The following is a 12,202-nucleotide window of genomic DNA, read 5'->3' on the forward strand; positions in this document are numbered from 1 at the left end:
TATATATATAATACACACACACACACACACATATATAATAAGGGCTGTTGGAACTGGTTCAGCCAGAGGTGCTGGGAGTATAGATTGGAGGAGAGGCTGTTAGAGATGAATTCGGGGCATATGTAGGAGGTAGGATGGCCAGGTCTTAGACATGGCTTGAATATGAGATATGTGGGAGACAAGAAGAAAGAGGACATCATATTTCAGGCCTGTGCTTTTGAATCGACAACAGTGCTCTTTCTAAAGGTAAGAACATGAGAAATCCTTCAACTCTGGGAGGATGGGAAAGATCATGAGTTTGATTGTGGATATGTGGATTTGAGGTCTGTGAGATGTGCAGGAGATGACAAGTGGGCAGTTGAATATTCTCGTCTGGAGCTCACAGGGGAGCTCTAGGTGAGAGGTGTGAGAGTGGGTCACTATTTGAAGCTGGGAATGTGCACGAGATCTTCCAGGGCAAGAGAGGATAGGATGAGAAGCAGAGGGCCTCTGACTGACAGACAGAGGCACCTTGAGGGACCAGCTTCAAAGGATGGGCAGGACTTCCCTGGGCAGGCCCCATACCTGGGGCTGTCGGTGGCTGGGATGATTCATTTATTCACTTACTCAAAAACTATTGAAGACCAATTCTGCGCCAGGTATATTGTGGGTGCTGGGGATGCAGCCCTGATATTTAGGTCCACAGCCCTGGGGTCTGTGGGACAGTGGGGTCCTGTCCCTGACCAGTGGTGGTTGCAGTACTTCCCTGGGGTCCCTGAGCTGGCCTGCTCTTCCCACAGCTGCGCATGGAGTACCTCTCCCTGATGCATGCTGTAGTCCGCACCACACCCTACCTGCAGCACCGCCACCGGCTCCCCGACCTGCAGGCCGTACTGCGACGCATCCTGAATGAGGAGGAGACCTCACCCCAGTGCCAGATGGACCGCATGATTGTCCGAGAGATGTGCAAGGAATTCCCGGTGCTGGGGGAGGCTCCCAGCTAGCATCTTGCTGTCCTCCCTTCCCTGCAGCTCCAGTCAGTGTGCAGGGGACTCAGGGGCTTGGCCCTAAGAATGTTTTGCACTGACAGTGGGAGGGGATAAGGTGGCAGAAGGAACCTGAGCAGGACCCCCCACCTGAAGTAGAACTCACGAGAGGGGCCAAGTGTAGGATTGGGGACCATGGTCTGGGAGCTGTTCTGGGGCAGGGGGAATATGCAAGCTAAAACTCCTCTATACCCTGGTAGGCTTCCTTTTCAGCATGCCCCCCTCTTCACCCCACACCCACGTGTACACTCAGAGTCCTGCTGCTGCTCCAGGCTGGACCAGACCCCCGTCCCCACCCCTCCTGGTCTGTATCCTGGGCCTCAGCAAGCCATGCCCCTGGGGTGAAGGGAGGCATCTCCCACCAGCTCTATTCTTTGCCTTAGCTTTGCAGTGAGTGCTGCTCATGTGCTCCCCTCTACCCCCACATGGGGGTCGCTGCCCTTCACTCCTACCCCCAGAGGCCTTGGCCAAGCTGCTGCTTTGAAAGCGGGATCTTGGAGACATGCCATCTATCCCAGAGCCTTATGGAACAGGATGATGGCACTGAGAAAGCCAATGACCGAATCTCTTTTCTCTGTAAAAATGTAGACTGAAAAGCCATGTGTATTTTCCTATGTGCTGTAGCTCTCCTTTGGAAATAAATCACAGGCATCTGGAAACAGGCTTCCCTGTATGATCTTGGGAGACAGTGGGAGAGGATGGGCATAAGTACTGGGGCCTCAGGACCCCATCACTGCAGCTTGCACTGACTTCTCCAGCCTGAGGAGGTGATGGACCCTGACAGGCCTGGCCTTCAAGGTCCTTTGAGCCCAGTTCCAGCCTCTCTTTCCTGAGCTCCCACTTCTCCCGGACCCCAGCCACAGCCAAGTGCCCCCCAGTGGCCCATTTGCAGGTGTCTGCATCTCCAGGCTTCACTTACACACTTAATCTTTCTTTTTCTCTCTCTTTTTTTTTCTTTTGAGACAGGGTCTCACTCTGTTACCCAGGCTCACTGTAGCCTTGACCTCCCAGGCTCAAGTGATCCTCCTGCCTCAGCCTCCTGAGTAGCTGAAACTACAGTAGTCACCATGCCCAGCTAATTTAAAGGTTTTTTTGGTAGAGACAGGGTCCTACTGTGTTGCTCAGGCTGGTCTCGATCACCTCAGTTCTGGTGATCCTCCTGCCTTGGCCTCCCAAAGTGCTGGGATTATAAGCATGACCCATTGCACCGGTCCACTTACATCTTTCACTTACATCTTTTGCTTTGCTTTGAATACCGGTACTGTCCCCCTGTTGAAACCCTATTGTCCTTCATAATTGTTCTCAAGCAGGCCCCTACCTACCCCCAGCCCTGGCCTCTGAATGCTTGGACCTGTCCAGCCCTATTTTCTTCCCCCATTTGTCCTTGTTTCCCCAAGATCACCTCATCTTACAACCTCAGCAGAGATTTGGTAATCATGGTAGGGCAGAAAGAGGGTCTTAACAAGCATGGGGTTAGGTCTCCATTACTGTTTTAGAGGAACTCAGGGCCAAAATTTGGCAAAAACTTCTTTCTTGTGGGCTCCTGAGTTAGCAAAGAAGTTCTCGCCATAAGTCTGGGAGCAGAGTCAGAAACCCACAGGCAGACAACAGAAGTGTTTTTGTTTCTGTTTTCTAGATTGAGTCTCGCTATCTTTTCAAGGCTGATGTCCAACTCCTGGGCTGAAGCAGTCCTCCCACTTCACTTCCCGAGCAGCTGGGACTACAGGCACACACCACTGTGCTTCACACAGAAGTGGTTTTCATCAGTTCCCTTTATTTTTTACCCAAACTCCTCATTCATCAGATGGTTCCACACATCAGGAATCACTGACGCTGCTTATTCTTTCTCCTTGGGGTGCTGAAAACAGAGGGCAATTATCCTTCCAAAAAGAAGGTAAAGCAGCACAGGGAGGCAAGGGCTAAGGATGGGACTCCCCAGCAAGAGGCTCTCAGAAGTTGAGGCAGGAACATTCCATAGGAAACCCATGGGAGCAAAGTATGGGGCCTGGTGGGGGACGCCCTGCTCACCGCTGACTCTGTCAGAAGGCCAGGTGCACAGGCTCACACGGACCTGAGGAGGGGTTGACAGTGTTTGGCCCCCAGTAAAGCTCTGTGGGACACAACCTGGTTACTAACTTTTTTTTTTTTTTTTTCTTTTTGAGACGGAGTTTTGCTCTTGTCCCCCAGGCTGGAATGCAATGGCGTGATCTTGGCTCACTGCAACCTCTGCCTCCCGGGTTCAAGCGATGATTCCCCTGCCTCAGCCTCCCGAGTAGCTGGGCTTACAGGTGCCCACCATCACATCCAACTAATTTTTGTATTTTTAGTAGAGATGGGGTTTTACCATGTTGGTCAGGCTGGTCTCGAACTCCTGATCTCAGACGATCCACCTGTCTCAGCCTCCCAAAGTGCTGGGATTACAGGCCCAGCCCCCTTTTTTTTTTTTTTTTTTTTTTGAGACAGAGTCTCGTTCTGTGGCTCAGGCTGGAGTGCAGTGGCATGATCTTGGCTCACTGCAACCCTTGCCTCCTGGGTTCAAGCAATTCTTCCTGCCTCAGCCTCCCCCGTAGCTGGGATTACAGGTGCCCGCCACCCCACCCGGCTAATTCCTGCATTTTTAGTAGAGATGGAATTTCGCCATGTTGGCCAGGCTGGTCTTGAACTCCTGACCTGAAGTGACCCACTCACCTCCGTCTCCCAAAATTCTGGGATTACAGGCATCAGCCACCATGCCCGACCTGGTTACTACTGTTAACCCTGGAGACATTTGGCCTCCCTTTTCATTTCCAGAGTTGATGACACTGACTTCCAGTCACAACTCCTTTCTCACTGCGGTGCGGAAGGCAGGGAAGTATTCTCATGAGATAGTGTATTTCAGTAGAAAGCACAGGTCCTCAGGAAGCTGAGACAGGGACATTGGACAGCCTCTGTGACTTGCCGTGTTTCCTGTCATGATGCACACACAAACCTTGTGGGAACGGTAGGACTGTATTGTGCCATCGGTCCCAGTGCTGGCACCTAGGTCAAACAAGGTATGGCCCCATGGCAGAAGCCTCTACTCACTTCTGCCCAAGGTGGGCCCTGGCACCTGTTTGTAAGAGAAGCAGAAGCCCCAGCTGATGAAGTTACATAAATGCTGACTCCTGGTAGCAAGCATGCTCTGAGGGACTCCAGGGCCTCTTCAGCAAACACCCTTGTGGTGGCCTCACAACACAAAATTACAACCAAAGGCAGATTATGATTAGCCAGAGAAGTCCTCTTGGGGAGGGAACTGTCTTTGATAGAACACATCTATGGCTGCATGGAAGGTTGGTAGATGTGATATGTGGCTAGGCAGTAGGAAGGGCAATGAGAGAGAGCATTAAGCCACCCCAAGAAAGGGTAGTGTTTGGGTAGAGTTGAGACTAATTCAAATTTTGGGGGACAGTGATGGGGTTTGGGCTGACTTCTGGGTCAGAAATTTCTGAAGCTACAGCTAGGAATGGGCGTGTAAGTATGCGGGTGGCTCATGCCTGTAATCGCAGCATTTTGCGAGGCTGTGGCGGGAAAATCGCTTGAGCCCAGGAGTTTGAGACCAACCTGGACAGCATAGGAAGACCCCATCCCTACAAAAAATACAAAAATTAGCTGGATGTGGTGGCCCGCACCTGTAGTCCCAGCTACTCGGGAGGCTGAGGTGGAAGAATCACTTATGCTCAGGAGCAATCGCACCACTGCACTCCAGCCTGGGTGAGAGTGAGACCCAAAAAAAAAAAAAAAAAAAAAAAAAAAAGTGCTGGCACCGTGTCTCTGGCACATGTGCTGAGCCATAAGCTGCACAAGCATAATGCCAACCCCAGGATGAGGGGTCAAGTAATTCTGCCTCAGCCTCCTGAGTAGCTGGGATTACAGGCACACACCACCACACCCAGCTAATTTTTGTATTTTTAATAGAGACAAGGTTTCTCCATGTTGGCCAGGCTGGTCTCAAACTCCTGACCTTGCGTGATCCACCCGCCTCGGCTTCTCAAAGTGCTGGGATTACAGGCGTGAGCCACCGCACCCGGTGTATCCATCCACTGTTGATGGCCTTTCAGTTGTTTCCAGTTTTTGTCTATTGCAAATACTGCTGCCAGGAGCACTGTTGTACATGTCTTCACGTTGCTCATATGCATTATTTTTGGAGGATATATTCCCAAATAAAGAGTGGAATTTTAGGGTCACAGGCAGATACTGCCAAATAGGTTTCCAAAGTAGTTGTACCCAATGTATGCTCCTTCAGTAGTGTCAGAGAGTTCAAGCTTTCCCTGTCTTTCCCAAAACTTGGTATTGTCAAGTCATTTTTATTTTAGCTATTCTGGTAGAATAGCTCGCCCCGCCTCCACCTCCCCTGCATTTTTTTTGGAGGTAAAGTCTTGTTCTGTTGCCCTGGCTGGAGTACAGTGATGCAATCTTAGCTCACTGCATCCTCCATCTCCCGGGTTCAAGTGATTCTCTTGCCTCAGCCTCCCGAGTAGCTGGGACCACAGGTGTGGGCCAACATGCCCAGCTAACTTTTGTGCTTTGAGTAAAGACAGGGTTTCGCCATGTTGGCCAGGCTGGTCTCAAACTCCTGGCCTTAAGTGATCTGTCCATCTCAGCCTCCCAAGGTGCTGGGATTACAGGCGTGAGTCACCTCACCTGACCAGTATTTATTTTTTTCAATTTGCATTTCCCTGATGACTAAAGAGGTTGAGCACCTTTTCATTATTATTTGAATGTTCTCTTTTGTGAAGTAACTATTCGAATCTCTTGCCCCATTTATCTGTTTGTGTATATTTTATTGATTTGTAGTATGGATTCAGGATATGAGTCCATGAATGTTCTATCTTAAAATATCTTCTACTTTTAATGTCTTTTGATAAAAGAAGGTTCTTAATTGTTACATAATCCAATTTATCAGTACTTGATTAGTTTTATTATTTCCTTTAGTACATTTTATGTCCTGTTAGACAATCCTGTCCTGTTAAAAAATCTTGGCCGGGCGCGGTGGCTCAAGCCTGTAATCCTAGCAGTTTGGGAGTCCGAGACGGGCAGTTCATGAGGTCAGGAGATTGAGACCATCCTGGCTAACACGGTGAAACCCCGTCTCTACTAAAAAACAAAAAACAGCCAGGGCGAGTGGGTGGCGCTGTACTCCCAGCTACTTGGGAGGCTGAGGCAGGAGAACTGGCATAACCCTGGCAGGCAGAGCTTGCAGTGAGCTGAGATCAGCCCACTGCACTCCAGCCTGGCGACAGACGCGAACTCCGTCTCAAAAAAAAAAAAAAAAATCGTTGACTGGCTGGTGGCTCATGCCTGTAATCCCAGCCTTTGGGAGGACAAAGCAGTTGACGGATCATTGAGCCCAAGAGTTCCAGACCAACCTGGGCAAAATGATAAGACCCTGTCCCTACAAAAAATTAAAGAAGTTAGCTGGGTGTGGTGGAAGCGATACCTGTAGTCCAGCTACTCAGAGGCCAAGGCAGAAGGGTCCCTTGAGCCTAGAAGTCAGGCACCAGGAGCTATATCGCGCACTGTACTCCAGGCTGGCCACAAAGTGAGACCCCCATCTCTAAAAAATTTTTTTAATTTTTGCTTCATAGACACTTGGAATAGCCACCCTGCACTCCAGCCCCCACCATCTTGTAAAAAAAAAAAAAAAAAAAAAAAAAAAAAAAAAAAAGTTGCTTAAAGTCATCTTTCAAGATTCCTCTTGGCCAGACGAGCTGGCTCACGCCTGTATCCAACACTTTGGAGGTTGAGGCGGGTGGATTACAGGGTCAGGAGATGAGACCATCCTAGCCACATGTAAACCCCATCTATACTAAAAATACAAAAATTAGCTGGGTGTGGGTGCATGCCGGTGTAATCGCAGCTACCTCGGAGGCTGGGCAGGAGAATTGCTTGAACCAGGGAGTCGAGGTTGCAGTGAACCAAGATGCACCACTGTATTCCAGCAGCCTGGTGACCAAGTGAACTCTGTCTCAAAAAAAAAAAAAAAAAAAAAAAAAAAAAACCCCACACACAAAAAACCAAGGTGTCTCTATACTGTTTCTAAGAACTGTATATTTCATCTTTCTTTTTACTCCAGATGGTCAAATTATATGGAGAGGGGATATGCAAGGCATGTGAAAAGGAGACGCATTTTTTTCAATATGGATATCCAGCTGATCCAGCATCATTTATTGAAAAGCCTATTCTTTCAGTTAATAGGGGTTGCTCCTGGGGGTGGGCGGGGGGAAATGCTTTCTTCATGTTGGCTCTGAAGAGCCACCCTTGTCAAAATTCAAGTTTCCACACATCTTCAGGCCCGTCTCTGAATTTCGTTCCATTAGTCTTCCTATCCTCGTACCAGTACCACACAATCTTGGTTTCTTTTTATTTTTTATTTTCATTTGTTTTTTAGAGACAGGGTCTCTCGCTCTGTTGCCCAGGCTGTAGTGCAGCAGGTGATCATAGCTTACTACAGCCTCAACCTCCCCAGGGCTCACATGATCCTCCCACTTCAGCCTCCCCAAGTAGCTGGGACTATAGGCATGTGCCACCACACCTGGCTAATTTTTGTATTTTTTGTAGAGATGGGGTTTTGCTATGTTGCTCAGGCTGCCAAATCTAGATTGTCAATTTACACACACACAAAATCTAGTGGGATTTTTAACTGAAGTTGCATCGAATCCATATATCAATTTGAGAGAACTGGCACCTTTATAATATTGACTTTTCCAATCTTGGAAGAATTTTTCACTTTATGTCTTTCTCATTTTTTTAACTTTTTTTTTTTTTTTTTTTTTTCAGATAAGGTCTGGCTGTGTTGCCCAGGCTGGAGTGCAATGGCATGATCTTGGCTCACTGCAACCTCTGCCTCCCAGGTTCAGGCACTTCTCCTGCCTCAGCCTCCAGAGTAGCTGGGATTACAGGTGCACAACAGCATGCCCAGCTAATTTTTTTGCATTTTTAGTAGAGATGAGGTTTCACCATGTTGGCCAGACTGATCTTGAACTCCTGACCTCAAGGGATCCACCCACCTTGGCCCTCCAAAGTGCTGAGATTTCAGGCATGAGCCACCATGCCAGGCCTATGTCTTTATTTTCCTCAATAATGTTTTATAGTTTTTTTGTATGTGTGTATGTAGTCTTTGCACATCTTTCATTAGGTTTATTCCTCAGCATTTGATATTACTTGATGCTATTGTAAACATCATTGTTTTTAAGAAATTACTTTTCTTTTGTTTGTTTTTCTCGTTCACTGCAACCTCTGCCTCCCAGGTTCAAGTGATTCTCCTGGCTCAACCTCCTGAGTAGCTGGGACTACAGGTGTCCACCACCACGCCTGGCTAAATTTCTGTATTTTTAGTAGAGACAGGGTTTCACCATGTTGGCCAAGCTGGTCTCAAACTCCTGACCTCAGGTGATCTTCCCGCCTCGGCCACCCAAAGTGCTGGGTTTACAGGCTTGAGCCAACACGCCCAGCCAAGAAATTTATTTTCTAATTGTTGCTGACATACAGAAATTACATCTGATTTTTATATATTGATCTTGTGTCCAACAACTTTGCCGAACACATTCTAACAACTTACGTATAGGTTCTTTTGAAATTTTTACATATACAATCCTACTGCTTGGGAATGAGTTTTTTTCCCTTCCAATCTTCATAACTTTTTATTATTTTTCTTGCCCTACTGCACTGGATAGGCCCTCCAATATAATACTGAGGCTTGTGGTCACGAATATAAAATGAGACCAATTATCATGGTGGTTTGTTTTCCTCCAGCAATGTTCTGCTGCGCTAGAGGCAAAGAATACATAGTCTGTTTTAACTGGGGTTAGATTTTAACCCAGCAAGTTTGTCTAAGAAGAACAGGGCAGGGAGTTGCCATGGCACTGGACTCTGTAAGGCTAATGGCACAGGTCAATAGCTGAGATGATGTACAATGGATTGGAGATCTCAGTGAGGTCAAAGAACTGCTGAATAATTGAGCTGGACAGGTTGGCCAGGTCTTCTCCTGGAAAGGTACACCTGGCTGGGAGTAGACAAACACAGGGTGGGGTGGAAAAGGCAGGAGAAGGAAAGACGCTGTGAAGTGTTAGCAGGCAGTATCTGCCACAACCTTACCCTCTGGTCTTCTGATATCTCCATCTGCCCCCCAAGAGCCTCAAATCCAGGTCTCTAGGTCCTGGGTGGACCTCTAGTTGGGAGTTGATAAGAGAATGAGGATAGGCTGGGCACGGTGGCTCATGCCTGTAATCCCAGCACTTTGGGAGGCCAAGGCGGGCAGATCACTAGATGTCAGGAGTTTGATACCAGCCTGGCCAACATGGTGAAACCTCGTCTCTACTAAAAATACAAAAATTAGCTGGGCATGGTAGTGGGTGCGTGAAATCCCAGCTACTTGGGAGGCCGAGGCAGAAGAATCGCATAAACCTGGGAGGTGGAGGTTGCAGTGAGCCGAGATCACACCACTTCACTCCAGTATGGGTGACAGAGTGAAACTCCATCTCAAGAAAAAAAAAAAAAAAAAAAAATAGAATGAGGTTAAACCACATAAGGGTCTTATTAGGAGGCAAGGGCAAGATTTGGAGGTGGAGAGAAGAACTATCACCACTATCACCAACATTTGGTTTTTGTTTTTTTACTGGGAGCATTAGGAACTGCCACTGGGGCTGGGGCATAGAGGTGAGTGCAGATGGAAGGAGTGGGGCTCCACAAAACAGCCACAAAGGGAGGATGACAGTGGGGACACACAGCAGGGAGCAACATGGAGAGCGATCTGCAATCGATCTCACCGCTCAGGAGTGAGGAGCTTTGCTCTCCAAAAGGAGTGTTAGCTGGGGCCAGCGCCAGCCCTGTAGGTGAGAGGGCAGGGCTTGATTTCCCTCAGCCATAGTCCCTTTATGCCTCTGCACATTTGCCCACCCCCCATCCCTATCCCTCCCTGCCCTTCCTTTGCAGATGCAGATGCCCCCTTGGTCATTCAAGGCATTGCTCGGGCATCTTATGCAAGAAGGCTTGCCAGGTCTCGAAGGTGACTCAGACACCTCCTCTGGGACCTTAGCACCCTTCCCCAGCAGAGCCCCTGCCTGTCTCCCTCTGTGGCGTTAGGTTTTGTGCCCTCTACTCACTAGATTGTGGACCCAGAAAGCGCTGGTGCTGTCAAAACCACTTCTGGGTTGCCAGGCTCACACCTATAATCCCAGCACTTCGGGAGGCCAAGACGGGCGGATTGCTTGAGCCCAGGAGTTCGAGACCGGGAGTTCAATACGTGGTGAGACCCCCGTCTCTACAAAAAATGCAAAAATTAGCCAAGTGTGGTGACACGTACCTGTAGTCCCAGCTACTCGGGAGGCTGCGGTGGGAGAATCACGTGAACCTGGGAAGTTCGAGGCTACGGTGAGCTGTGATCACCACTGCACTCCGAAAGAGTAAGACCTTGTCTCTAAATAAATAAATACGTAAAACCACTCTGGGGGACTCGCCTCTCCAGCCCCTGCACCGATTGGCTCTCATTCAAAGGAGTTCAGCCCTAAGCACCTCTGCAGATCCTCCACCCCCACCCACAAACCCGTGGGAACCCCAGCCGTGTATCTGGCCCAGAGCTCTGATCCTCGGGAGGTCCTCAGATTCGTAGACGGGAGAGGGCACAACTGGAGACCTGCTGCCTGTCCCTGGTAGCCGTAAGGGGCGCTCGGGAGGTGGGACCCGCAGGAGCCCCGCCTCCCGGAAGCGGAGAAATCAAGGGGCGAGAGAATGCGCCCACTGATTGGCTGATGGTGATGTCATAGGTATCGTTCGGGGCGGGCCAGAGGCCTTGGTCGGGAGTCCCTCGCCTGTTAGAACCAGGATCCACCCCATCGCGGGAGCCGCACCCTGTGGAGCATTCTGGGGTCCCGGCCCTGACCTCTTCCTGGGTGTCGGGATGCCCGCGTCCTCTGCACCTGGCGCTGCATCTCGTTATCGATTCTGCCTTTGGAGGCCAGTCCGTATAGGGTACCTCCCGGACTATGTCTCACGTTTAGCCGACAACCCCTGGAGCCCCCTAGCCCATGCGACGAGTCCTCCGTGAGGGGCGGAGCCTCCCATTGTGCCAATAGAAACAATGACTCTCTGATTGGAGTGCTCCGCTTTCACCCCTCGCCTCCGCTCCTCTTGTGACGTCTGTTGCGCCAAGTCCACCCATTGGCCTGGCGAGACCGGCGCGTTCCAGGAGTTACTTAGGGAGAGCTGGAATGCACTGAGGGTGGGGGGAGGACTGAGTTTCTGTGTCAGTCCCTTCAAGGGGTTAAGGGATGCGGTCGTGGCAGACGAGGGGCGGATATCCGAAGAAGCGGGGCCCGCAGCCATGGGGCAACGCCGGGCTCCACGTGGCATCCCAGAGCACTCGGGACCCTCAGCCTCGGAGGGTGTGCAGCCTCCAGTGGAGGGGCCCCGAGCCCGGGAGACTGCTGGAGACAGGCAAGGCAGGGAAGAATTCGTCCTCTGCTCCCGCCTCGGGAGGGTCATCTCCGGTTCTTGCTCCGCAGGGGCGCTCCAGACAAGCAGGTGGTCGCGACAGGTTTCATAAAACTAGCTGATCGGATAGTTAAAGCAATTGTTCGAGGTGCTGGCACCCCAGATCCCTGTCCAGCCATCGTCCCCTCTACCCCAAGATTTCACACAGTACCCGCTGCAAGAACCATGAGAACGCTCATGGGCACCAAAATTTCAGACCAAAATCCGGGACACGGTTCAGAACTAGTGGTCAGGAAGGGAGACAAGAGATCTGGAAGGGGATAAAAAGACTGAGAGACAGAGCTGGGACAGCGCCCTAGAAGGAGGGAGGTGGATGAGGGCGGCGGCCGAAAGTGGGGAGGGCGGACCTAACGGCGGCGAACCCCGGTGCTCTGTTCAGCACCATGAGCAGCGCTCACGTCCTCAATAAAGATGGCGTCAAGAGCTTCCGTCCTCAGAGCTGCCATGCGCGATGGGTTGTACCACCGTGTTTCGGGCGCCGGGGCAGAGGTGGAGTGAACCATCAGGGCGGCCGGGAGCCATGTTGGAGCGGCGGGAGGCGGCAGCAGCGTCGGGGATGCTGTGGTGGGGGCGGAAAAAGCTGGGGCTGCACGCCGGAGGGGCTCCGGCCGTGAAGTAGATGGTGCCCAGAGGGCGGCGGGGGCGCGGAGAGACAGGCGGAGGGGCGGGGC

At 50.6% G+C, this 12,202-nt stretch overlaps 2 protein-coding genes across 6 annotated transcripts in view; both read left to right on the forward strand.

The window, feature by feature from the left end:
* Positions 1 to 1,684, forward strand: part of NCKIPSD (NCK interacting protein with SH3 domain) — a 14,524-nt gene extending 12,840 nt beyond the window's left edge. For 3 of the 5 annotated variants that reach the window (XM_017868159.1, XM_017868158.1, XM_017868160.1), the window contains one exon: positions 780 to 1,668. In XM_017868159.1, coding sequence (XP_017723648.1) covers positions 780 to 983 — 204 coding nt within the window. In that variant the 3' untranslated portion in view covers positions 984 to 1,668. Of the gene's footprint in view, positions 1 to 779 lie in introns of all 5 variants that reach the window. The other 2 variants (XM_017868156.1, XM_017868157.1) reach the window with 1 other exon arrangement.
* Positions 1,685 to 2,526: 842 nt separating this feature from the next.
* Positions 2,527 to 12,202, forward strand: part of LOC108526934 (cadherin EGF LAG seven-pass G-type receptor 3) — a 48,130-nt gene continuing 38,454 nt past the window's right edge. Inside the window, 5 exon segments of the mRNA XM_017867949.1 lie at positions 2,527 to 3,026; positions 3,029 to 3,063; positions 11,299 to 11,474; positions 11,608 to 11,768; positions 11,771 to 11,840. Of these exon segments, the coding sequence (XP_017723438.1) occupies positions 2,951 to 3,026; positions 3,029 to 3,063; positions 11,299 to 11,474; positions 11,608 to 11,768; positions 11,771 to 11,840 (518 nt within the window). The 5' untranslated portion in view covers positions 2,527 to 2,950.

This window comes from Rhinopithecus bieti, unplaced genomic scaffold (genome assembly GCF_001698545.2).
Source record: "Rhinopithecus bieti isolate Rb0 unplaced genomic scaffold, ASM169854v2 scaffold_3875, whole genome shotgun sequence".
In the NCBI taxonomy this organism is placed as follows: Eukaryota; Metazoa; Chordata; class Mammalia; order Primates; family Cercopithecidae; genus Rhinopithecus; species Rhinopithecus bieti.